The following is a 27,339-nucleotide window of genomic DNA, read 5'->3' as shown; positions in this document are numbered from 1 at the left end:
GCGCTGAAGCTGGAGCACTTAGCGGGCGGAAAATTTAAGGCGGGGAAGGGGCTCCCTTAGCACCGTTAAAAATGCATAAGTATTGCAACATGGTGGATTACAGCGGGATGAAAGGCATCACCTCCTAATATATCTGCCTCGTCTAGACGAATTGGAGGCGTGTAATGATTTGAAACTCATCCTGAAATATCTGTGGACTGTGCTGACCGTGCTGAGATGAGTGGTTCGGCGAGGCGGACCTTGGAAACACCTACATGGCCATCACGACTGAAGTGGTGTTCGCTGACAGGTAAAATGCAGGTGCAACCTTCACAGACTGACAGAGATTGAGTGATAACAGACACTGGAGACCCTCCAAGCGATGGCTGGTGACCGCCTGCCACCATCCACAGGCTGTTACACAAGGAGCCCTGGGAGTAACCTTGCTGGAAGCCGCAGTGTGTGGCTGGCGTTATACAGCCCCCAGCCATCGCCTGGAGGGCATCCAGTGTCTGTTATCACTCACCTTAGGTAGTCTGTGAAGGTCCAGTCATCACTGGTGCACGTGTATCTTACCAAGGAACGAACACAGGTGAGCCAATATTTTACCTCGCCAGACTTATCCTTTACAATATTCAACTCTTTAAACCTAACACACCTGTTAATCTTGTGACTGACTTCAACAAACGTTTCCCACCAATCTTACCAAACCCTAAACAATACCTATTTGGGTCACTAGTGTCTGTTATTTAATTTTTACTTGACTAACCTCCCAGCAACGATAAACCAAACCTAACCTGGGTAAATTTATCATTGACATATAGTTATTTCAACTTAATCTGTTATTTAAGATAGCCAGTTTTAACCAAATCAGCAATTATTTAGAAAAGTTGATATTTTTAACCTAACTTAAATGTCAGAAGTGTCCTAACAAAATTACCTTCCTTTGCTTATTTTTAGTAACCAAACCAAATCAATTTGACGTACCGGTAGCTCTTAAACCGAACTTGCTCTAGTACTCAAGCTTGCATCACTTATGACTTTTTTCCTTTAATCCTAAATCAACTTGTTTAGAAACCTTGCTCTGACATACCTAACTTAATATAAGTTCACCTCTCTTAACTCAGATAAATTTCTGATTTGTGTTACTGACTATTTTTTAAACAAACATTTTGATTTTGGACGTAAATTTTTTACCAAATTAACTATCATTCAGAATGTTGCCTTATTTTAACTTAACAAAAAATTATAAACGTCACCTAACCTCATTGATCCTACTTAACGAACGGTAGCTATCCTTTCTGTAAAATACCTCCCAGGAATTCCTGGGTGTTGCAAAATGATACTAATACCCATGCTAGCTAGCATTGTAGTATTGTTTAATTTGTTTTGGTCATGTCTTTTTTTTCACATTTAAAATTAATTAGTTCACAGTATATTATGGCTTTTGTTATTTGCAGCTTCCTTTCTTATGAAGATCTAAAAATGAATTTTATGATTATTCTTAGTCTTACTCCCAAATAGCTATTAAAGTCAATCAACAATGCTAAAATCTTTTTGAACAAAAAAAATTGCAAATTGGTCCATGAGTCAAGAGTTTTGACTTCTGGACAAGTATAGATATAGATATAGGGTAGGTACCAAAGCATTTCTAATTGTAATGTATCTATTTGCAGTGATCGTGATGACATTGACAACAACGAGCAAGTCCTCCTAGACCTAGAGTGACCTCAAGCTGGTATTCGCCACATAACATTATTGTTTAATCATTTAGTTTTTATCATCCAGCATCAAGCAGTCATTCCCATGCAAGAATATAATGCACAATATAAGCAACTTCAATTGCTAGAAAATAAGACAATGTTGCCAGCCCATATAGTGTGCACTGTGCAGTAAATAACTCATGTAGATAATGCCTGTTATTCTATCACATACTTATGTCGATGCAATGTCTTTTAGTTCTTGCTTCGGGTATATTAATTACTAATCCATTCTTATTTCTCCGACGGCCATTTCCTGTGTCAATACGTCAATCAGTTCAGTACTTTTATTTTCTTAGCTTGTGTTTTGCAATTCTTTGCCAATTAAATCACTGGACACATCTTAATAAATATCACAGATTTAATTATCATATATCAGTCCCATAAGTTTATTTCAGATGCTCTTAAAACAACATCTGTCCATTCATAGTTCAACTTAACCTGGTAGCAGCAACAGGCCAAATTTGTGGCTTTACCGTGTACCAACGATGGGCCACATTTTTGTCATGATATAAACCCCCAAAAATAGATGATGCATAAACTGATCACAAATGTGTTGATATATATTATGAAATGGTTTATGGAGTGATGATTTTTTCATTTTTCTCGCTCGGCGGGGCCTTTAAGAAACAAGATCCCTGCAGCTACCACGTTAAACTCTTTTAGTATAGAACACTAATCAACAAAAACATCCCAAAAACTATATATATATATATATATATATATATATATATATATATATATATATATATATATATATATATATATATATATATATATATATTATGTTGTTTATTTGAACTTGTACTCATATTTCAGGGCCAAACATGATGTGGAAGAAGAAATCAGTTGTCTCCATCAGTCGGGTTTGTGCCATGGCAGCTTTCTCCAGCTGTCCGGCAGAGGTCCAGTCCATGCCATGGAGAAATTCAGCCCCCAACAATGAGATGGCATGCCAGAGATGGATCTGCAGCTTCTCCTCCAATCAATCAATCCTTGCAATGCCCTTTCTCTTTTCTCTTCTTCTGTACCACCATGCTTACACATAACTGATCCAAGGTACTTAAACTCGTTAACCTCCTCCATTTCTTCACCATTCAAAATTATTTGGCATTCTTTTTCACATTCAATGCCCACTCTATATGGGCATACAAACTCTACAACCTCCCTTCTACTCCGCTCACAAACCATCACTTTACTTTTGTTGACATTTACTTTCAACTTTCTCCTTTTACATACACTATCAAAAACACTGACCAAATTTTGTAAGTCACTTTCATTTTCTGCATTGAGCACCGTGTCATCAGCAAATAAGATTGAATTCATCACCCACTTCCCTCCCTCCCTCAGCATACATTTTTACTTCAATTTCCCCAACTTTGCCCTTCATTTCTCATAACACCATCCATATAAATATTGAACAACCATGATGACATGACACACCCCTGCCTTAGCCCACTTTCATCTTAAAATGTTCACTTGTTTCTCCAGTAATTTTGACACATGCAGATGCATCCTCATAGAAAGACTTTATTGCATAAAGCAGTTTTCCTCCCACACCATATATCTTGAAGACGTCCCACAATGCCAGCATAGTATTTTTTCCTTTTGCTAATATTTTTTCTAATAAAACACCATCCTGAAGGAAAATATCTGATCCACACATCCTCTTCCCTTCCTGAAGTCTCCTTGTTCTTCACTGATTTTCTCTTCTGTAAGTCTTTGCGCAGTCTCAATTAGGACTTTTCCATATACCTTTCCAGGTAGCCTACACTCAGCAGACTTATACCCCTACAACTCCCACCTCCCCTCTCCTGCCCTTCCCCTTGTAAACTGGGACCATGATGGCTTTTGTCAAGTCTGCTGGGACCTCCCCCCCCCTTCCCAGGCCACTTCACATATCTTGACCATTCATATAGTAACTTCATCTCCACACTTCAACATTTCTGCTGTGATTCCTCTCAATTCATTTATCATCATCATCTCATCGACGCCTGCTCTTAGGAGCTCCCACCAGGGGATGGCCACGGCAGGAGTTTCCATCTTTCTCTATCCGGACACTCCCTCCTTGCCTGCTCAAAGTTTCTCAAGGATCTCTCATCCTTCTCCCTAACGTACTCCTGCACCCTATCTCTCCATTTCACTGGAGGTCGTCCTCTAACATTCCCTCCCTCAATCTCACATACACCCTTCTGGTCATCTTACTCTCCTCCATTCGCTCCATGTGGCCAAACCACTTTAAAATCACTCATTCCCTTCACCCCCGTGACACATTCCAAAACGCTCATACACACTTTCATTACTTATTCCATCCATTCTACTCACACCACAAGCACTCCTCAAATAACTCATTTCCACTGCCTGCACTCTAGACCTCTGACTTTCATTCAAGGCCCATGTTTCACTTGCATATGTGAGGGTTGGTACTATTATTGTATTTTCAACTGATAACTGATCCAGGGTACTTAAACTCATTGAGCTCCTCCATTTCTTCACCATTCAGAATTATTTTGCATTCTTTTTCACATTCAGTTCCCACTCTAGATGGGCATACAAAATCTACAACTTCACTTCTACTCCCCTCACAAACCATCACTTTACTTTTGTTGACATTTACTTTCAGCTTTCTCCTTTTACAGACGCTATGAAAATCACTGACCAAGTTTTGTAAGTCACTTTCATTTTCTGCAATGAGCACTGTGTCATCAGTAAACAGGATTGAATTCAGCACCCACTGCCTTCCCTCAGCGTACATTTTTACTCCAACTTTGCCCTTTATTTCTCTCATGACACCATCCATATAAATATTGAACAACCATGGTGACATGACACGCCCCTGCCTTAATCCCACCTTTATCTCAAAATGTTCACTTGTTTCTCCACCAATTTTGACACATGCAGATGCATCCTCATAGAAAGACTATTGCACTAAGCAGTTTTCCTCCCACACCATAAATCTTTAAAACATCCCACAATGCAATCCAATCGAATCTGTCGTAAGCTTTTTCAAAGTCCATGAAGGCAGCGTATAGTTTCTTTCCTTTTGCTATTATTTTTTCTCCTACCATCCTGAAGGAAAATATTTGATTGATTCCATCAGTTCCTGCTGCTTTTCCATTTTTTAATCTTTTTAATGCCTGATTTACTTCTTCATATGTTATACTTCTTTCTTTATATACTCCTCCTCTACCTCCGCTCAAAACTGTTGCTGTAACAGCTGCTGGATGTCCATCATCAAAATTCATTAAGTTTTTGAAATATTCTCTCCATGTCTCTTTCACAGCTTCCCCGTCTTTGAACATCTTTCCATTCTCACCCATAACTTCATTAATTTTCCTTGGGGAGATATTATTGGGGTGATGCTTTTCTTTAATTTTTTACTTCTTTCCAATATGATTTCCTGTTCCCTTTATATTTTTCACTTAGTCTTTTCCAAAGTCTTCACCAACTCTCTTCTTACTTTCTTTTATTGCTTGTTTTAATTTCATTTTGCATTCTCTATATTTCTTTTTCCTTTCCCTTTTTACTTGCTCAACCACATTTCTTTCTTAAGTTTTCTTAAAAAAGTTCCCTTTTCTCTTTTACTATCCTCCTTATCTCTTCTGTCCACCATGAATTTCCTTTTCTTTTTCCATCTCTCACCACTTTCATCCCTAACACTTTTTTGTTGTAGTTAACACTACTTCTTTAAATGTTCCAAAAACTTTTTCAGTATCTGTACTATCTTTCACACTTTCCCATTTTTCACTTAAGGCCTCTGCCATTTCACGTTATACTCATCTTTTATTTCTTTTTTCCTGTAACTTTTCTATCTTCAGTATTTCCTTTTTTACTTCACCTTTCTTTTCAAACACCCACTTTTGCAAGATGGTCAGAGCCATCGAACATCCCGCTTACTACCTTCACACACAGATATCCTTTCTCAGTCTTCCATCTACTGCCACATAATCAATCAATCCTTTCTGCTCATAATCATTCCCCCTCCTCCAAGTGTATATGTGGATATAGGCAAAAGTAATAAAGCCCCACACATCAGAAGTTGTATTGCTTTGCCTGGGTTATGCAGATGATGTAGTATTAGTGGAAGGATTTTGCCTGATCCTAAATGACTTTGGTATGGAATGGAAACTTATCTTTAAACATAATAATGGAAATTCACACCAGCAGTAGGACAGCGGGTGCTGGGAAACAATATCTTAGAGGTAATAGAAACACAAGGTTATTTAGCATTTGAGATAAGCAAGGAGGCCATAGGAGAAAGCACAAAGAAAACTGAATGAAGCCAAGGTAAGGAAAATGACAGGTGTTAACATCAGTGGTAGAGAAGGGAAATTAGCCAGTATGAATATGGAAGTTGCTTTTGGATGGGGAAAGTAGTAACCCCACAGCTATCTTGTATGGGTCAGCAAAACTAAGACTTAAGATGTCGGGAGAATAGAAGTCATTCAAGACCAGTTGGCATGATAGTGTTCACATGCTCTCAGGGGTAATGGGGTGGAGCTTCTGAGAAAGGTTAACAAAGGGGAAGCTGAGTTTCAAAGAGAGGAAATGAGTGAACACTGGTGGGCCAAATTAATATAACACTGGAAATTGAAGACAATCCCCTTTGGAAAAAGGAAATTTACAGAGAGGGAAAGCATATGATGACACTGGAGCAGAGTGAAACAATGTGAATGGAAGACCTGTCAAAGATAGTTGAGAAAAGTGGCCTCCATGAATGGAGAAGTACCTATACCTATCTATAGTACAGCAGATAGGTGTAGAAGCTCGGGAAACATTAGAACATTTTATAATAGTACTAATGATTGTGTGCCTTGACCCACTGAGGCAAAGATATACCAGAGTAACCTGACTGAAAGTTGATATATATAAAAATAAATAAACAAGAAAGTCACTGAACACACGAGTCTGAAATTATGGTAGCCATCTCACGTGAGGCTAATACATTATGTGTTGTATGTTGGTCTCTGAATACAGTACAGTAACAAACAGCTTGAATATTGAAGAAACTTCAAACTATTGAGGAGTGTGAATTAACGCATCTTAGCACATTGCATTTTGGGGGACTCCTTAATTTACCGTAATTAAAAACAAACTCGACCGACGCTTCCTTCAACGTAATATTTACTTAAGTAGAAATGTAGTTTTGGAGCCATCTGATTAATATAAATTCACTTAGCTTTAAGGACAGACCACCTAGTCTGGACCATAGGGTCTGTATGATCTGAATTTCTATGAAACTTCTCTTGGTTGTTGTGGCCGCGTGCACCTCAGACAGCGACGCAGCCCAGACCCGGACCGTCACCTGATTTGTTGTTCTGCTGGTTGCGGGTGGCTGTGTGTGCTGCGAGGAGCTGTAAATCCGTTCACGATGAGTGGCACTAACCTTCCTTGAGTTGAAATGTGGCGCATCATCACCATCGGACGAGGTAATAGTTCCTTTTGGCTATTGGCAAGCGTATATACATGGGGAAAAGGCACCCGCCACGCACAGCCCCAGGCCGCGGGGTTAGGCAGCAACAGCAGCACACCAGAGCCACTAGTCCTAAACCTTTCGGCGCCCAAGCACACATATTTGACACGGTTTTTGTGCAGTTCTGGGCATTTCCAGGGGTAGTTTGATGACACTGGTGGTAGTATGACCCTTGTTCTGTACCGAGAACACCCAAAAATATACTCATTAGAACCTGATTGCAGCAGCGATTACGGTCTTTTTTTTCCATACTTTCTTTTTGTTGCCCTTGTGCTGCTTCCTTTAAAAGAAAAAAAAAGATAATCTCCTTTTTGGCCTTTGGAAGCGGTTGATGTGAAAGGTGGAAGCATCTGAGAATACTACCCCAGAAGTGCTTGCCTAACCCTCAGCACACACAGCAGCGAGGGGCTGCGGCAGCACATTGTCTGCGGCCATGGCCCTCAACTGGTGTGTGTCAAGTAGTGTAGCTTGATCTTGATGTGTAATGTGCAGGGCACCTATCAGGACTTGCCCACTTGGCCTGGTGAAGGACTCAGGTAGGAGCTGCTGTTGTGTGGGGCAGTCCTAGACCATGGTCCATGGGGAGGCGGTGGCTGAACGGATAGCGAGACGGCCCCGCGTTCAGGAGGACGCGAGTTCAATCCCTGACTGGTGCCACCAAGCTGGTATTTTTCAGCCGCCGCCGAGCGGCTTAAAACTACCCACATGCTGTCCAGAAGATCACCTATCAACCTGGACTCTAGATTCTAGGATTAAAGATGAGCTCCGGGAGAGCAGCATGAGCCAACGCAAGATGGTGCCACTATAAACACTCACCTGCGCCAGAACGGGTTGGGCCGACCATCAGGGCCCACCGGGAAGAAGCCTTGGACCGACCATCATGAATCCAGGATCCACCGGGAAGAAGCCTATCGGTGCAATAGGCCAAGACGTAAAAAAAAAATTGTTTGGTTTACGGTCAGTTCGCCCAAATGTAGAGTTTGTTCACCCACACTCGAGTTAGTTCGCCCACACTAAAGTTGGTTCACCCACAAGTATATATTATTCAACAATGCACAAATCATGTAGTAAAAACTGTATTAAAATGCAAGAGAAACATGCAAAGAATGAAATGTATGAAAACTTATTTTATAAATAATTCTAAAAGTAAAATATAATTAAAACTTGTCATAATTCTAAAAGTAAAATAAAATAAAAGTGAGCATTCATGTAAACTGCATGTAATTAAAATTATTATCAGCTTACTGGTCCATTTAAATGTGAGCAAGCCTTGAAAAGTTGTGATGAGGATCTCTCACCCCTCATCTGAATCATCCCAAAGAATGAACACAGAATAGGCTACAGAAGTCTGAAGTCTGCCATTATGTCAGGAATTGAGGGTATACAATGGGTTCCCTCACTAACGAAACCTATATTCAACTTTCAATTTCATTATTCTTATTTCGGAACAGTTTCATTAATGACCACTTTATCACTCGTTCACTCATTCCTGTACTATTGTATGGCTATTATTACAACCAATATGTTACATGGAACTGCCTATCTGCAGAGTTATGGGTGTCAGGTAGAGATTAAAAGAGAGAAAATTAACAAATATATCCCTTGAGGTTCTCGCGGTTGGCCACGGCCGGCTGCAGCCACTAGGGAGGTAGATTCGAATATGTATGTTGGATTCGACTTAATTCGGAATCGCTGTTAGATTCAACATATTTGATTGTGCACTTCTGACGCCAAATCTAACTTGGCTTTGGACAGTAAAGAAATTATATCTAATGTCGGCGAAATGACTCCACTGAGTGGGCAAAATGACCTTTTGGTGTGGGCGAACTGACATGTGGGCGAAATGACCGGATACCTGGTGTTTAGCAGTCATTGGGCTATTACAGAAGATCAGAACCAGTATTTCATAATTCATCGATAACTTTTAGATCTTTGTATTTTGAGTATTATGAGTCCCATCAATAGATAGTTAATAGTGACCGTTTGTTTTGTAATGGGGGCAGAGAGAAGGCAAGGCTATATCACCATACAATAGGTTAGAATTGTTAGGTTATCAGTAAGTTCTAATCTTCAATAGTACTAAAACAGAGATTGCTTCCAGAGTTTCTTTATATGAGTTTAAAAGAAAAAGATTAAGACTGCAGTGGATCTTAGCATGTCAGTTGCCAGCAATACCACCTAACTTTAGCAAATACTAGATACTTACAGATACTCATAGATGTTACTCACTGATTTCAATACAAATATAAAGTAAAAATACTCAAAATTTACAAACTACATTACGGTAAATTTAATTGAAAAATAAAAGGTGGCACCATAGCTTAGATAATGACTTTAAATACTATATCTTAAGTATTGTAACACTTTGCAGGCTTGCGGAGTGTCCGTCCCAGTCAGTGCTACCCCCAAGACTGTTCCGATGAAGCCCCCAACTATCACCACAATGATGAGGTTTCAAAAGTATACGCAGCCACACTCAGGCACTGCTCTGTAGCCTCATCCTGGAGTCCCCTAACAGTAACAAGATACAACAATGTTCTCAGACAAGCTACTTTTGGTGTCACACAGCCAAAAGATATCCACAGCAGATCTCATGACAATGTAGATTCAAGAGCTGATGGAACTTACAATAGAGGCTGCCACCAAAGATGCCCTCCATGGCACTGGCATGTCCTTCAAGACAACAAGGTGCTGGAGGAGTGTTGCACAGACGAGCAGGAGAAAGAGAAAGAGAAGCAAAGCCAAGACGATGGAGGAAACACATGGCAATATCAGGAATGGAAAGAAATTCTGCAGGCTTCTCCCACTCTTCATACATTAGGATTGGTTTGTATTACTACTTGAAACAGTATAAGTTTTACAAAAGTGATAAATATATTGCCATAATTTGTATTCTGCAGAAATGCCCATTCATTTTTTTTCATTATTTGCCCTTTGCTACACGAAACAGATACAATTATTTAATTAGTTTGCTTTCTACTTTCTACATAATTAGTTCTGTGATTTCAGTGATTCTCATATTTTCGTTTTATTCTGTCTTGCCTTCAGTTTCACTTTTTCATATTCAGACCTGTAAATTTATATTCAACCTTACTTGTATCAACACCTTATATCCAAGCTAAACAGTTTATAGCTTCAAACAATTTTTTTTTTTTTCCTGAGCAAAGTCCTCCCTCATAAGGCTATGAAAATCTTCACTCACTTAGTTCTTAATAACAAGAAGTTTTTTCTGACTTGGGAGTGGATAGATTGGTTATCTAGAACAGTTTTTGTTGTACATTGGGGCATAATGGAAAAGTTAAATAAAAGCAGTGAAGGGAAGGCAGGCAATAAGGTCAGTAAGTAAATTTTGAATGGTAAAAATATATAGGCATGGAAGTATGCCTGATATCAAATCATAATTGACCTGTTAGGGAGGATGAACACATTAGTGGGTTGCAAGCCAACTACCTGGCTTACCTCATAAAAGCCCTATGGATTTATTCCTTGTACAAAGATGTAATATGTACTTTAAATCAAACTCAGGGTAATTCCATCCACCTGGCATGTTTGGTAAAGGGCAAGTAATATAGAGAAATCATCAGTACCCTATCCTCTACTCACCATCCAAATGTTTGGAAGCAGTTCATAATATCTACATGTTACTTTACAGGGTTCAGCTGCAGCCCTCACTCTATCTTTATACCGTAACTGGAGTGAGCTCTGTCCCTGCCCATACCAGGCAAAGGATCAACAGAATAGAAAGTCTAATGGGGCCAATAAAAAATATAATTTGAAAAATGATTTTCCTGAAGAGAAAGGTCAGAAAAATGAAGAGTTATTTTGGAGTAACTGCAGGACCTTCAAAAATTTCTTTAATGCTGAAGTTCATTCTCAAGAAATCTCTTCTGACACTGTTGATAAAGACTGCAGTGAAGTAACACAGCAAGTGCCTAATCATCCAAGTATTACAGCAGTTTGTAAGCTTGATGGCATCAAATCTGCTGAGAGTGAAGCTCCTAGATCTACCATACCTGTGTATTCCTTACAGGGGAAAGCTCTTGATCTGGCTAAAACATTTTTTAACATACAAGGAGATGTGGAAAAGAAACACGAGCTGGAAGAAATATATGAGGATGTTACACTTAAAGATGAAAGTGAGTTATTGCTTTGCCTACAAAGTGAAAAATCTAATCAGACTGACAGAACTGATTCAGGATGTATGTCTGATTTACATAAAGACTTTCAGTCTCAGACTACCTCAAATTCAGCAATCTCCAAAGATGAATATAATGAGAATAAGGAAAGGAATGCTAACAGGAGTCTGTCCACTATTGGCACTGAAAGGTCTGTATCAATAGAGCCTGAACTGCAAGTTGAAGTCAGTGATGCCATAAATGAACACACTCAAGGCTCCAGAGCACATCAAGAGTCTGAAAGCTGTGTTGATGATGCTAAACTGAAAACCCTTCATGACAGGTTGTTTGAGGTGAGTCAGCTTTTTATTTTCATTCATTTGTGTTGTTCAAAAAGTCAGTTAGAGGCATCTAAGGGCATGCATGCAGGAGAACATGGATTAGGAACAGGAAGCATAAGAAAGCTGATGGACAATATTCTGTAGTGAAAGAAGCATAAAAGGTAGAATGAATGAATGAAAATTGAAGCCTTCTACACTGGAAACCAGGGGTGTGAAGTCAGAGCCAGATGCCAAGCACTTGGGTACTTTTGGTTGGAGTTGCAATCAGAAAAATCTCTTGACTCCAACTCCTTTATGAGATCAATTCTCATGTAGAATTAGGCCAGCGTTGCCACTTCATGGGAAATTCCCACAAACTTGTGGGAGAAATTAGCTTTTGTGGGAACTCTTAATTGTAGCTCATAAAAAAAGGACAGTTTCTAGTCCTTTTAAAGTTCAGTCCTAGTGAATGTGTGATGTGACCTATTTCAGAGGGCAGCAGTTCTTCAAACTTTTTTTTTACCTTGATCTTGTAGGTGTTAGTTTGCATAATTGTTGTAATAGCAATCTTGACTAAATTTTACAAGACTATACTGACTTGTAAAGCTTAATATTTGATTAGTATAACTAATTCTGATATGGTATACATTGATACAAAATTATAAACAAATACAAAATACTTCTTTTGATATTATTTTCAACAGATTGTAAAAGCAGACCGTGAAGATCAGTTGCAAGAAGTTTTCAAGAAAGATGGAAACACCTTGTGGGACACCAAGCCAGAAGAGGCAGTTGTTTATTTTCAAGCTGGTGTGATGATGGGTGACCCATCCTCAACCTTCAATTTGGCCCTGTGTTACCACATGGGCTATGGCATTACACAAGATTTAGAAAAGGTACGTAAAGATTTTATTTCTAATGAAAAAAATATATCACTAACAATTCAAATTCAATGTTTTTCCTGCAAAACTATTCATGTTTTACAAATTGAGCATCTTCGGGGTAAGTTTCATTCTACATGAGTAGGTCTGTGAGTGTTACAGTGTGTTACATCTGTTACATTGCCTATATAGGAAATGAAAAGATGGCTTGAATATTGTCAGGTTCTATATCATTAAATTAATTTCTGCACAAGAGAAGGAGGTCAGTGTATATGTGAATGTCAGAAACATAACTCACCAAAACTTGCTGCTGTCATGGGAGAAGCCTGTGCATGATGAGTAATGTGTATCTGAATCCCAGGCACGAAAATTATACGAGGCAGCCGCAGCAGCCAGACATGGGTGGGCCATCTACAACTTGGCAGTGATGTTGAGCCAGGGTCTGGGCGGTCCCTGTGTGCCTCAAAGAGTTCACAGTTTGCTCCAGCAAGCAGCAAATATGGGTATCACAGAGGCAACAAAAGCACTCTCAGCACTGGAAATGGGAAAACAAGAACAGAGTATAACATATGAAGGTGTGTATTTCTCATAAATGTTTAGAGTATATACTATTCTACACTATATATAGAATATATACTAATGTTGGGTGGATGAAGCTGGTAAGGATCAGCAGGATGCCAAATTCAATATCTTTCACCTCAACATCATTATTATTTTATTTTTTCACTTTTTACCCATGTGAAACCTTCTGTGAACATTTTCATACCTCATAATTCACTGGCCACATAACAGGCTCAAACAACTCTTTATCTTCAGTGATTTGATTCTTGACCTCTTTTCTTCCATACCCATATCTATCTGTATATATCTTAGACCTCATATATCTACGTACTAATATATGTCTGTCTATTTATCTGTCTATCTCTATTTATTCTGCAATAAAGTTAAATATCTTATTTTTCTTGCAGAACCTCAGTTGCAGAAGTGTTACTCAGTGCCAAGTCTTGGCTCACCTCTCACCAACCATCAGTCATATTCACACTCCACTGATGACTTACAGTTTCTGCTGGATGAAGATGATTGGACTGGTAGTGATTTATCTATCGATATTTGTAAAAAAAATTAAACATTTTATGAATGTAAATTACCTTTGCATTTCATAATACGTAATTTTTAAATTTTATGTTTAGTTTGTTAATCAGGGAAATGGTCAAGTATAATGCAGATATTGAATGCCTTTGCAAAAATTCCAGGCATTATGGAAATGGAATTAAGTATAACAAAACCATCTTACATCACTGTCCGTTATCTTGTGTAAGATGACCATAAGGCATGATCTCTTAACCGTTTCAGTAAAGGCTTACTCTAAATTCACTATTTACAGTTTGTTGCAATGTACTATCCCTTAATTGTGAATTATTTTTAGCTCCTTCAGAAATAGTTATCTGAAGTTGTGCTCATAGTAATATTCCGTTCCAGGAATATAACCCCCAATGATGGGATAGGATAAGTAATGAGGTGTACAAACACCATAAGAAATGAGGTGTACAAATACCCATAAGTAATGAGGTGTACAAACACCATAAGAAATGAGGTGTACAAACACTATAAGTAATGAGGTGTACAAACACTATAAGTAATGAGGTGTACAAACACCCACAACCTGAAAATATTGTTGATGTATCATGTATGGAAAGTCGTAACATTGTGATTCTCAAAACTTAAAATCTAAGTATTATGTAGCTGTTTCTCTAATTATGCTACATACTGTTGGTGTTGTAAATATTTAATTTTCTATTTGTATATAGCTCATAGACACACAGGAATAATAAGTTGCATTACAAATGCCCAATAGCAGTGTACATATGTATTTTTTCCCATGAGTAACATGAAAGGCCAAGTGCTTATCAAAGCATATGTTTATGTTAAATGATTTATCAATACTAGTCATTTTTTTATACTAAAATAATGAATGCATGAAAACTATGCTTTCTTCATACCATTGCCATAAAAATCTAGTTGAGAGAATTATACTTTGGTTTAATAGTGATTATGAATAGTGGGATGACTTTTCATGGACAACAGCTCTTGTGAAATAAAAATGTTCAAACTTATATCAGTTGCTTTCACCTGTGGATTGCTCATTCCAGTGGCGAATTTCATATGATAGGGTGTTATACTGTGCCAAGCATCATGACAGTGAATGTTTTTTTTATTATTTTTAACCATATCTGTATGCTAAACTGTGCTGGCTTGACATTCCAAAAGAAAGTAAGCAACTTTTTAGTGAAGGTAAAAGCTATGTATATCAGGAGGAGGAGGGGGGGGGGATCCATGAAAGAGCTTTAATTTTTACTGCATTGACTAGTAACTCCAGATCACAATGACAGTCTGTGTCCCATAGACATGATCCATATTCCAGAATTGGTCTTACATAGGATTCAAACAAGACTATGATAAATTCCTGGGAACAATATGAAAAGTAGATTTAACAAGTTATTTACTAGACCTGCAGCTTTATAAACAGTTGATCTGTGTGGAATCTTCAAATAATTTTAACATAAATACCAGGATCCTCGTGACAGTCATGCAATATTAGGTCATTATCATGTAGGTTATATTTTGGAAGAGAACCAATGTTGTCCCAAGGTGTATTACCTCTGTGACAGCAAGAATAGCATATTTTGCTTGGTTGAAGTGTAGCCTCCACGATTTGACAACAGAATGTTTAGTGTCCGTATCTGAGGCTGTCATCACTAGCCATGGAAATGATGTTACATGGCCTACAAAAAGTTTAGGACAGTTAAGACTTCATGTAGGTGAGAGAACACAACATCCTGGATCAGAACAGACAGCAACCTAGCTGCACCAGCCAGCCAATAGTTTCCAAAACTGAAGTTTCTTTTGCAGCAGAATCAGCAAAATTAGTGTTACCTCAAGGCGACACGGTCTCCAGGCGGTTCGGGGTGGATTTTGGGGAGTCTGCTTCCTCTTCTATTACGCCATAGATGCGCATGACCTTGGTGCTCACTTCTGTCTCATTGGCCCACCAGCCTGTGTTACATTGGTCAGGGAACAAGGCGAGTGTGACATCCAGGTTATCCAAGTTAACATTAACAGGTTTCCCCAGATACCCATTTACCGACCACTCCTAATTAAAGGATGAACAACTGGGTGGGCCACGCCCCCCTACTTATAGCATGCTACCGTAACTAATGCATCACGGCATGTCATACTTTAATATTAATAGGGGCAATGTATTTTCTTCAGTAATATAAACCTCGACAATTTAATCACACCTCAGCCAAGCGACGTACCCAACATATGTTTCACACACGCTGCAGTCAGTGTACATACATCAATTTACATACACTTTGCTTTTAAGGTGATTTTCTACATTTCATACAAAGCGGCAAAAAACGGCTGATGTATTAACGCCTGAAAATAATACACTAAATTTGACAGGCCGTTTTCGGCTTCTTCCTTAGCTGTCTCCTGCTATGAATTTAAGAGTGGCACTTTTCTTCATGTTTTACCCTAACTTGGCCTGTGTCCCATACTATTTATAAACAATAATGAAAAAAAAAATACAACATAAGTTCTGATGGGAAAGGGAAATACTAATAAAAGACAAAGTTAGAAATGTTGCAAATTAAGGCAAGCTACTTAATTCGATCTGCCATCCAGCTATACACACCTAGCCTTGCTGCATCTCTGTACTGCTTGGGGGTTAGGATGGCAGGTTCCTCCCTTCTCCTCTGTAGTATACCTGCAGCAATAAACTATCAATCAATCTTTTTTTCTCTCACTCCGTGGTCAACAACGGCGAAGGAGACTCCCAGCCAACTCAACTCTGGACTGAAGAGAGGATTTTTTTTATTAGAAAATAGCCATATTGAAGAAAAAAAAGCAATAGTACAGAAGTTTTGGATGATAAGAGAAAAAAGAACGGAAGAAAAATAGGAAAATAACAGACCCAGACAGTGAAGAGCTACATCAGGGAGTGCCGTAAACTCCCGGCCGACACTCAAGAGGGTGAGTGTCCTCGGAATGCTGTGTTCCCAGGACACTCAAATTGATAACTCATTCGTATGTGAGGAAATAGTAACTGTAATTTCTTTATATGAACAAACATAAAATAATTAAGTAAAATATGTACCTCCCCGGCGGGGAATCGAACCCCGGTCTCCCGCGTGACAGGCGGGGATACTAACCACTATACTACCGAGGACTGACGAAACAGGAAGAAAGAGAGAAAGAGAGAGAATTATTATTATTATTATTTTTTTTAATACCTATCATCAGAATATACTTCAAGAGATTATGATGACGATGCTTTCTGTGGTGTAATATTTCTTTGTTACAGATACTGGATATTGGTAAAATATTAAATCTCTACGACCTTAAACATATATAGCATATTACTCCACAGGAATGTACCTATAATACGTGTACGTGATTGATAGTTAAGAATACAGTATAACAAGTTTTTAACTGTGTTGGCAATGCTTATATAATGAACGATAGTCAATATATGGCCGCGTATTCCTGCGGACATGATGACCATATTCTACAAAGCTATCAAAGTACTCCTGCCTGCCTATTACCTGGATACATTTCCCATTTAAAAAAAAAAATCAGCCATTAACTAAAATAAACAATTAAATTAAGAGTAAACAAATAAATTCTATCGTGCTATGTCGGGCCAGTATTTATATTAAAGCCATATCTGGAAATTTTGGCAGGGTCACCTGTACGTGTCGGGTTTAAGTGTTTACACTCCCTGCACGGTACACAGTATTCAGCAGTCTACTATAATATTTTTATTTTTTATTTCGTGAATATAAGCCATTCACCAGCGATTTTTTCTCTACATTAGCATAACATTATCCAATAACCACAAAATGCGCGGGCACTCTGTTCATTACTGATCACCGTAAAGCTTGTCAATATCCTAATTACTGTATACTGTAGAGTTGAAGTATCTGCAACTCATATCTTTCATTTGATTGATTGTAACCGAATTTCGCGTTTTCAACAATACAGTTCACGTCTCTCATTCGGTAGTTTTGCTTCAAACAAGTGGAAAATGCTAACTTCAAGAAAGCATATTCATTAACACATTTACCATGCAATAGTAATTAAATCGTTACACCTCGCAAGTGTATAATACATGCACGCCTAAATCATTACACCACACAAGTGTATATATATATATATATATATATATATATATATATATATATATATATATATATATATATATATATATATATATATACACACACACACACACAGAAAACGGAGGCAGCGTGCTCAGAACTGACGGATCAATAGTTTCCAGCGTCGCTCCGCGGAGGTACAAAATCTTTAAATAACAACCTTCATTAAACCCGGAGAGATAAATCCTAAAAGAATTCAAGTATTTACATGACACGCTGCTATTGCTTCGGTGGTGACTGAAAAACAGTGAAACAATTCATTCATTCTTGCCACACCTCTTGACGCACATCTGCTTCAGATTCACAGTGTGTTGGTGAGGGAATACAGTGCAAAACTAAATCACGTGTTTTATAACTGGTCATTATTCATTACATAATGACGCAGCAAGCAAATTTGAGTTAAATCTTCATATCCCATGACATATCCTTTGGGATTTGGGGCGGGTAGGGTAACACTCCAAAAGAGCAGAGCGCCTAACCGGATGCTTTGAGTAACTACGTTCATCGTTAATAGAGAGGTTAACTTTATCGCTCAACGCTGATAGGTGAGAAAGATATTCAGAGGAAATAGTAATTACAATACTAAATTTTGTTTCGACATTTAGATTGGAGATCCTCATCAGATTAGAATGTCTTTTGAGTTATCAAAAGTATTTATCTTCTTTTCTACACACGTTTTAAGACATTCAGGGACTATCTGAGAAAAGTCTTTTAATTAAAGATTTTGATGTTTCGTTGAAGATTCTGTTTAGAGATATTTGAACTGTTTGCTTATATACGATTATTACTAATCTTTCTGCCGATGTCTGTGTTACCGACAGTATAAACATTGATGCCAAGATGCTTTTGTCTTTATTTTCTTTGGCTTAGGATTTGAGGGGGATAATAATCCCTTATCTTGGGCCAAAGGACCTACTATGACATCATAGTCGCAACAGCCACACGATACCTGTGAGGCCATTTATAGATCAACACGCGGCAGATGAGCTGTACGTGCCAACTGCCCCAATGCCAACAGAGGCCTGCGGGTACTATACTCCTCAGGGCGTTCGTCAGCACAGTACCAAACTTGTAATGCATATGAGGCAACTGAATGTCACGAGAAGGATAGGCGGTAATTATCAAGGTGTCTGCATTTATGTCAGTTTTAGATGCTCTAACGCTATGGATCATTTTATGTCGCATGATGAAATAGCTTACTGGGGGAAAGTTTGATTCTGTAGGGTCGTCTGTTTAATGAGATGAATGAATCCTAGGAAACAGTCGTCAGATGTGAGAGTGGTGAGATCGAGTGGGTTGATCATTGTGTAGTAATGGTGAGGGGAGATGGAACATAATTCAGTAGGGCACCAATACAAACAGATCGAGAGGAAAAGTGCCCACGCATTACGGCAGCAACATATTTATCAGGTAGTACTTATAGGGTTACCAAGGGAGGAATAAATTAGTTTATGAGAGGTCTGGAAACCCGAGATGAACCAAACTTTCATGTCAGGTTATAAAGTACCTCCCATGCAATAAACACTAACTGGGTTTCACTTATATTACTTCATTTATGTACCTTTCTGTTATAGAATCGGAACGGTTGAAAAAAACATATGGACATTCTGAAACTTACTTTCTCTCAAGAACAACAATCGGTGGTTATATGAATGAGGCACGTGCAACACACTTAGCACGATGACATTATCTGACGGCTAATCACCCATCCCTGTAAACACACACACACACACACACACTGGATGGTGCCACTAATCATGTCCCTCTGTCTCTCAAACAGCTGTTACAGGAAGTGAACATTTGCCGCATGATTATTCATTCCCGTCAGTGGACGTGCGTTGTATGCACAGACAAGCCTCTTGAGAGCCGCTCGCACACTTGAAATAAGCTCCTTATATTGGGTTGGAATTTTCTAAATTGCCGAGATGAGACGTTTGAAGGCCATCAAGGATGTATTACCTTTGTACCAATCTTGGATGCCTACAGGATGATGACTTTACACCTTTGTAAGACTCTCTTCAAATAGAGTATGTTCTCCATGACTCAAATTTCCGCATCCTCCCATGTGAGGATTCTCGGCCGAGAAACATTCTGGGCACGTTCTAGTATACTCTGTACGCCGCACCCGCCTTACTTGGTGGCATGGACTCGAGCTCGCGCGCAATTGAACCCAGTGCGTATGCCCCACAGCTGCCCTGCCCTGCCTGCCGTGGCCCTCCGCGGCACCTTGACGCTCGGTACGCGTGCGCCGTCTGGAGGTGAACGCGACTGTTGAATATGACGGTTAAATGTAACTGCCACCTGTTGTCGTATTTACGTCAAAGCTGCTACAATATTCTGCACAATAAGACAACAATAGCAAGTGACAGGAGTCCCAATACTTAATAATGTAAAACACAAGCTCCCCGTGGGACTCCTCAAACGTCAACCTGTTTGCTGGCGGCAGCCCCGCCCACACTGCCGGCGATCCCCTCGGGCCCCCAGGCATCGCCGCGCACCCCTCCAGAGTATGGATTATTTATCAGGTGCGCCCCGCCCTTCGCTGTAAGGACCGTGTGGCCTAATGGATAAGGCGTCGGACTTCGGATCCGAAGATTGCAGGTTCGAGTCCTGTCACGGTCGTTTTTTTCTTGAAACATGATGCCCAGTGCCCATGTGGCGTCCCCAGTCACCCTGATGACAACAGGTGACCCCCAGCTGATGTCCCTACTCTCAGTACTCTGCCTCGACTAGCCGCCACACTATTTTTCTTCCACACAGGTGTTCAGACCATAACACGACTGAACAAGACAAGCAAGCTAATTGACTGTTTACCTGCCTGGCAGGCATGTAGTCAGGCAGGTATATAGATAAACAGGCTATGTGGCTGAAGAAACGGAGTGATAGATTGGAAGAGCAGGATGGATGTCTTGACGGTTAGGTGGTTGGCAGGCAGACTGACTAGCAAACAGACTAGCTGACTGGTAACCAATCAAGCTGATGGCTGGCTGGTTGGCTGGCAGGCTGACTGATTGATTTTATGGATGGAAGGACAGATAGCTGGCTGGCTGGCTTACTGACAGGCAAAAAGGTAAGCTTGCTTGGTAGCTAGCTGACTGGCTGACAAGCAGGCTGGCATGCTGACGGGCTGGCTGGTTGGCTGGCTTAATTGACTGATTGATTGATGGATGGATTGATGAATGGATGGATGGATGGCAAGCAGGCAGATTGGCTGACTGGCCTGCTGGCTTTCTGGCTGGCTGGTTGGATGGATGACTAGCTGACTAGCATGCTGGCAAGCAGGCAGACGTGATGGCTGATTGGATGAGCAGCAAGTAGACATACGGACAAGCAGGCTGCACGACTAGCTGGCACGTGGCTGATTGACAACACGCATGCTAACTAGAGTACCAGTTGGTTTGAGTGGCTAGAGACAGGCTGGCTAGTTAGTTACAAGGCTGGCTGGCCGACTAGCTGAGTGATAAGCAAGCTTGTTGGTTGGATGCTTGGCAGACACGATGGCTAGCTAGAGGAGAGGATAGCAGGCAGGCTGACTGACTAGTTGGCTGGCTGGCAAGTAGGCAGGATGACTATTTGGTTGGAAGGCATTCAAACTTACTAGATGGTTGGGTGGCTGTCAGGCAGGCTGATTGGCTTCCAGACTGGCAGGAAGGAAAACAGGCTGGTAGGAAGGCAAGCAGGCGAAAGGTAGGAAGGTAGGCTAACTGGCTGTCGAGACAGATCTTTGAATGGATAGATGGATTTAAAAATAATTGTAAGTTACCTAATTAAGGATCACAACACGGATTCCGAAGGAAAAATCCTATTTGTCCAACCAACTGACCTATAATGCCTCTATAACGGCCTCTTCTGAGCTTACGACGTAACCAAATTACTGGACGCAGTCTATCTGGATTCTCAAAAGGTGCTTGAGAAAATTCAACATCAATTGCTTTACAAAATCAAGAAACTAGGTATTGTGGGTAAATTACACCGATGGATCACTAATTGAGTGAGTAACAAAACAAAGGGTGGTGTTGCACCAGAGTGAGCACCTGTCACTAGTGATGTCCCTCAGGGCTCAATTCTTGGCTAAGCACTGTTCATAATTTGCGTAAATGACATCGACGTTGGACTCCGTAATTTTATTGCTACATATACTGAAGACACGAAGACTGGTAACTTAGCCCTCTCAGATCATGACAGGCAAAGCCATCAAGAAGATTTATGTAGAACTTCAACTTGTAGCCTATATGGCCTATAGACAAGTGTCAGTCTTCAAGTTGGAACAAAAATAGGTTCGATTAAAAAGTGCGTGGTGTGAAACTCAAAAGCGTACATTGTGTTAAGGCTGGGTGTCAGAATCACATTAAACCTCAATATATTCACAGCAAGGCATTGATACAGCTAATAAAGCTAACAGACACTTGTCGTTCAAGAATATAAATGTAATACTAGCACTGTACAATAGTTTAGTCTGACCACACTTGCATATGCAATGCAGTTTTGGTCTTCCCACCATGCAATGATCATTGGTAAATTATAAGGTGTTCAACATAGGGCAACAAAGATCTCTTCCTTGCAGAACACATTTTACAATGAGAGGCTTTCATCTCTTAACATATTCTCTCTTGAGAAACGTCACTTCCATGGGAAACTGATCGAATATGTTTCAAGATATTAAATTGCTTTACAATTGTGGACAAATTCAAATTGTTAACAATCGATGACACATCTCGAACAATAAATCATGTCACACAACATAACTGTATACAAATAAACTCAGACTGCACATAATTTTCCTTTCATCAATGTTGTAGCACGGGGATGGAATACATTCGCCTTCGGTGGTTTAATGCAACACAATTGATTCATTAAAAACAAACGACAAGGCAGAAACGCAAAGGCCTGTTGGCCATTTACGTTGCTGTTTTTACTTAGGTTTAAGAAGATATCATCTATTCTGGACCATAGGGTTTGTATGGTCTAAACCCTATGGTCTGCATATCTATGTAAATCTCTCTCTCTCTCTCTCTCTCTCTCTCTCTCTCTCTCTCTCTCTCTCTCTCTCTCTCTCTCTCTCTCTCTCTCTCTCTCTCTCTCTCTCTCTCTCTCTCTCTCTCTCTCTCTCTCTCTATCTATCTCTATTTATTTATGTGTGTGTGTGTGTGTGTGTGTGTGTGTGTGTGTGTGTGTGTGTGACTGAGTGCGTGCGTGAGTCCGTGCGTGCGTGCTACCATCAAACGTGCTTTGCAGTGTCCTCGGGGCGTTAGCATCAAGGAGGGGCATTATGCGACGCAGCAGGGTACCTTCTGGGAGGCTTTATGCGCCACCCGTTCAAGGTGTCGGTCAACGCACGGCTGAGATTCCACCTCCACGCCAAGGACGCTGACACCAAAGGGATGGCGTTGTTCCCAAATCTCAACCTGAGATGGAGTTGCCGTGCGTCTTCCCGAGAACGCGATATTACCATGTCCTGAGTTTTCTCAGGGGCAAACTCGACTAGTAACCTTCTTCCCAGCCCATTACGTCTCCCAACTGCCTGTTGACAGACTATAACGACCTGAGTTTCCTCGTTCTTACATGTTCTAGAGAGGGTGAAGTCGTCGGCATAGGCGCTTCCTGTCAGGATGGTTTTCAGGAGGTGGTTAAAGTATATGTTCCACAGTATGGGTCCGAGGACGGACCCTATATGTATAACGGAGGTCTCCTACGCGAAGCTGGCCGAGGTGCTTCCGTTCACTGCCACGCGGAGGCTTTTACTAGAGAGGTAGTTGGAGAACAGGTGCAGCAGGTCCCCCGTGACACCCAGCTGCTCGAACTTCTCCGTCAGACAGTGGTGCCACACGTAAACGAAGGCTCCAGTCATGTCCACGGTAGTCATGAGGGAGGGGTGGCCGGCATCAAAGGCTTCGTGCCAGGACTTTGTAAGAAGTTGGAGGTCGGAGGCAGAGCCGCCCTTTCAAAAGTCAAACTGCTTCAGTGATTGTGGGTGGTTCTCCTCGAGAAGGACTGTCAGGTGCTTCCCGATGATTCTCTCAAATATTTTACTGACGACTGAGAGGAGCGAGATTAGTCTGTAATTGCCTGGCCCAGATCTAGATTTTTTTTCTTATGTACGGGCCTCCTTCCACTGTGCAGACCACACGCCCGGTCTGCAGACACTGCCGAAGATCAAGGCAAGGAGGCTGGTAAGCTCATCACAGCATCGCCGCAGTAGATGCGGGCTCACGCCGTCAGGGCCTGGCGCCTTCCTGGTGTTCACGTCACTCAGATGTCTCCAGACAGCGTCTTCAGACTTGCACACTCTATAGTCTTGAGGCAATGCGCCGTATTACAAGTCAAATCCGAGAAGTTTCGGGTCCCTACAAAGATCGGTTTAGGGGCCGTATTACGAGTCCAATCCGAGAAATTTCGGGTCCCATATATACAGAGTTCGGGATGAATAACTCTGTAGGGACCTGAAACTTCTTGGATTGGACTTGTAAAATGGCCCCTAAACCGACTTCCGATGGGACCCGAAACTTCTCGGATTCGACTTGTAATACGGCTCAATAAGTTGGGGGAGGGTGGGGGGCGGCCTGCCTGGTCCTTGGGTTGCCATCTTTTGGCTAAAATGACAGGTCAGTAGGTCAGCCTTTTCCCCTGCTGGTGGCGGCTGGGTCTCCGGCGGGCTTCCTCAGGGGTGGAATGCGTTCCTGGGGGGTAAGGCCTTGCTGCTCCTTCATCAGTCCCCACCACTGTTTGGGATCGGTTTGATTGGATGACAGCTTTCTCTGCGTGTCAGCATCCCAGTTTGTTTTTGCCCACTTCGCTGTCCTCGTCAAAGCTTTGCATGTTTTTCTGTGCTATGTTTTGCTTGAGTGTGTGGGGCGTCTCTTAAAGAGTGTTAAAAAGTGTTCAGGCCTCACATTTTCTTTCAGCTGCAACACGACACAGTGGCGTAGCTTCAGGGGGGTGGGCACCTGCCCCCTCCCATGAGAATCCGGTGCCCACCATAGGCCTTGACCTAATACCCACCTTTGATCTGATCTTAAAATTTTACCTTGTAACCTTTTATGTGGCATCAGTATGCCTAGTGCCCCTCATACTCAGTTATGCCCTCCCCAGGTGGCCCCCTATTGGTAGATATCTAGCTACGCCACTGGCTTGACAGCTATACCTGACACCTACAGGGCTGGTCCTTTGGGGTGGTAGAGTAGGTGCGGTGGGGAGCGTATTGATGCTGGACAGTGTTCAGGACAGTGGTGAAGCCGGTGACGTCGCGCTGTGGGTCACCGTTGAAGACTGTTTCCCGTGCAGTCGTTACCAGAGCTTGCCTTGTTGCAGTTCAGTCCGCGTGGCTCCATATTCAGATGATGCTGCCCTTTACGCGCTGGGGCCAGAGTGACGGTGGTAAGAACGGCGTGGTGGTCAAGTAGGCAGCACAGCAGGCAGTCGCTCGGCAGGTCTGTGAACACAGGGTTCAGGGAGCCTCCACGCTGATGTATCGGGAAGTCAAAGAGTGTGAGCTCTGTGAAGGCTGTCGCCACCAGGTGTTGATATAGGTCGCCCACAACCATCGCGTACTAAAAGTTATGGGCAGTCATTATGTCACCCAGGTGGTCTGTGAGGTAGGCGAGAGGGGCTCTTCCTTGCCACTGTGGCCGGTACAGGCCACAGAGTAAGAGTGCTAATGTCCTCGAGAACGATATTCGGAGGAACATCGTCTCTATAATCGGGGGGTGTCTCTTATGTCGTACGTTACGGTGGCAGACAGCAATGCCTCCGCCCTGTCCTTTGTGGCGGTCGCATCTGGCCCAGTGCGAGTACCCGGGATCTTGTCACAGGTGGGGCGCACGTGTCGTCCAGGAAGATCTCCACTGTCACCACTATGTCAACGTGGTGCTTGAGGACGAAGGCGTGTGTCAGCTCCCCGACGTTAGTCCTAAGGCCTTGAACGTTGGTTGACAGGATTTTGAGACCGTCAGTCTGTGTAATTTCTCTCTCTCTCTCTCTCTCTCTCTCTCTCTCTCTCTCTCTCTCTCTCTCTCTCTCTCCAGACACATCACTTGGCGCCTTAACTACAAGACTTAGCCCTGGATGACCATATAAAATTTGACTGTTAACCAAACGACATTCCATCTCCTCTTCCTTAATTAGCAAAAGTCGCTGTTCTGTTCAATCCACCTCAACTCCGTGTTATTATTAACCCATCAGCCACCCCACACCCACCCCTATTTACAAAGCTGATCCCTCACCAGCCCCGCCATTTTTTTTTCTTTTTCAATGTATGCATCCCCAAACTGGATGCATCTACTGGACCTGCAGACGTGCGCAAACCTCTACGTAATACACCACACAACTCACCCACTCATTCCCTCGTTCATGGGACCCGGTAGCCTCTTCATTCAGCGGAAAAATAAACTTTTTTTTTGCCTGAGTAAGGGGGGAACATCAACCCGCCAGGAGGTAGGTGAGTGTTTCATCCACGAAACCAAGTGTGTGTGTCGGTGTGTGTGTGTGTGTGTGCATGAGTGAGTGTCTCTCTCTCTCTCTCTCTCTCTCTCTCTCTCTCTCTCTCTTAATTAATCAATTCATCGATACTTTGAAATTCGCCGCTCCGAAAATTATTTTTCATCATAAAAGATCAAGAAGATTGATGTGCTGGTGGTAACAACCAAAATAGTGAGCACTGACTTGCATTGACGTTATCTCTGGCTTCTATGATTGGCACAATATGCGACATTTTCATCAGTGTAAAAAAAATATAAATATAAAAATATAAAAATGAATATAATATATATATATATATATATATATATATATATATATATATATATATATATATATATATATATATATATATATATATATATATATATATATATATATATATAAGAACGTAGGAGTCTGTAAGAGGCCGGTAGGCCTGTACGAGGCAGCTCCTCTGAACCAAAGCTCCCGTGTAGCTCCCGTGTATCTAACCCCACCTAATATCGCTGTCCATTAATTTATCTAATCTATTTTTAAATGTGACAATTGTATTGGCACTCACCACATGACTGCTAAGCCTATTCCACTCATCCACCACTCTGTTTGTAAACCAATTTTTGCCTGTGTCCCTGTTGAATCTGAATTTATCCAGTTTAAACTCATTGCTTCGTGTCCTACCAGGTTCTCTTACCAACAAAACCTTATGAATGTCTCCCTTATTAAGGCCCTTCATCCATTTATAAACCTCGATCATGTCTCCACGCACCCTTCGCCTTTCTAGAGAATGCAAGTTAAACTGTTTGAGTCTTTCCTCGTATGGCAAGTTTCTCAACCCCTGAATCATCTTAGTCATCCTCCTCTGCACCGATTCTAACATTTTGATATCCATTTTATAGTAAGGTGACCAGAACTGAACCGCATAATCAAGATGAGGTCTAACTAATGCTAAATATAGTTTGAGGAAGACTTCGGCGCTTCTGTTGCTTACGCTCCTTGAAATAAATCCCAGGACCCTATTTGCTCGATTTCTAGCTTGAATGCATTGTGCCCTTGGACGGAGATCAGAGCTCACTAAGACCCCTGAATCCCTCTCGCACCCAGACCTGCTTAAGAGAGTGTCATTTAAGCAATAGTT

At 41.2% G+C, this 27,339-nt stretch overlaps 1 protein-coding gene, 2 long non-coding RNA genes and 2 other non-coding genes across 5 annotated transcripts in view; 3 read left to right on the top strand and 2 right to left on the bottom strand.

Annotated features, from left to right (window-relative positions):
• LOC127005990 (uncharacterized) overlaps window positions 1-5,664 on the top strand; it is a 13,937-nt gene extending 8,273 nt beyond the window's left edge. The window contains exons 4-5 of the long non-coding RNA XR_007759000.1: window positions 1,656-1,717; window positions 2,559-5,664. This is a non-coding gene — a long non-coding RNA (uncharacterized LOC127005990). The remainder of the gene's footprint in view (window positions 1-1,655; window positions 1,718-2,558) is intronic.
• A 1,349-nt stretch (window positions 5,665-7,013) lies between these two features.
• Window positions 7,014-14,642, top strand: LOC127005988 (uncharacterized). The gene is made up of 6 exons (XM_050875472.1): window positions 7,014-7,168; window positions 9,584-10,038; window positions 10,865-11,680; window positions 12,352-12,543; window positions 12,890-13,103; window positions 13,497-14,642. The coding sequence occupies exons 1-6, from the start codon at window positions 7,141-7,143 to the stop codon at window positions 13,652-13,654; spliced, it is 1,863 nt and encodes a 620-aa protein (XP_050731429.1). The 5' UTR covers window positions 7,014-7,140; the 3' UTR covers window positions 13,655-14,642.
• A 147-nt stretch (window positions 14,643-14,789) lies between these two features.
• The window catches only part of LOC127005991 (uncharacterized), a 54,621-nt gene continuing 42,071 nt past the window's right edge, over window positions 14,790-27,339 (bottom strand). Inside the window, exon 3 of the long non-coding RNA XR_007759002.1 lies at window positions 14,790-16,381. This is a non-coding gene — a long non-coding RNA (uncharacterized LOC127005991). The remainder of the gene's footprint in view (window positions 16,382-27,339) is intronic.
• On the bottom strand, window positions 16,688-16,759 carry Trnad-guc (transfer RNA aspartic acid (anticodon GUC)). The gene has a single exon. It is a non-coding gene; the product is annotated as a tRNA-Asp (tRNA).
• Trnar-ucg (transfer RNA arginine (anticodon UCG)) lies at window positions 20,300-20,372 on the top strand. The gene has a single exon. It is a non-coding gene; the product is annotated as a tRNA-Arg (tRNA).

Source organism: Eriocheir sinensis, chromosome 31 (genome assembly GCF_024679095.1).
Source record: "Eriocheir sinensis breed Jianghai 21 chromosome 31, ASM2467909v1, whole genome shotgun sequence".
Classification (NCBI taxonomy): Eukaryota; Metazoa; Arthropoda; class Malacostraca; order Decapoda; family Varunidae; genus Eriocheir; species Eriocheir sinensis.
This window is presented reverse-complemented; position numbering and strand designations above follow the sequence as displayed.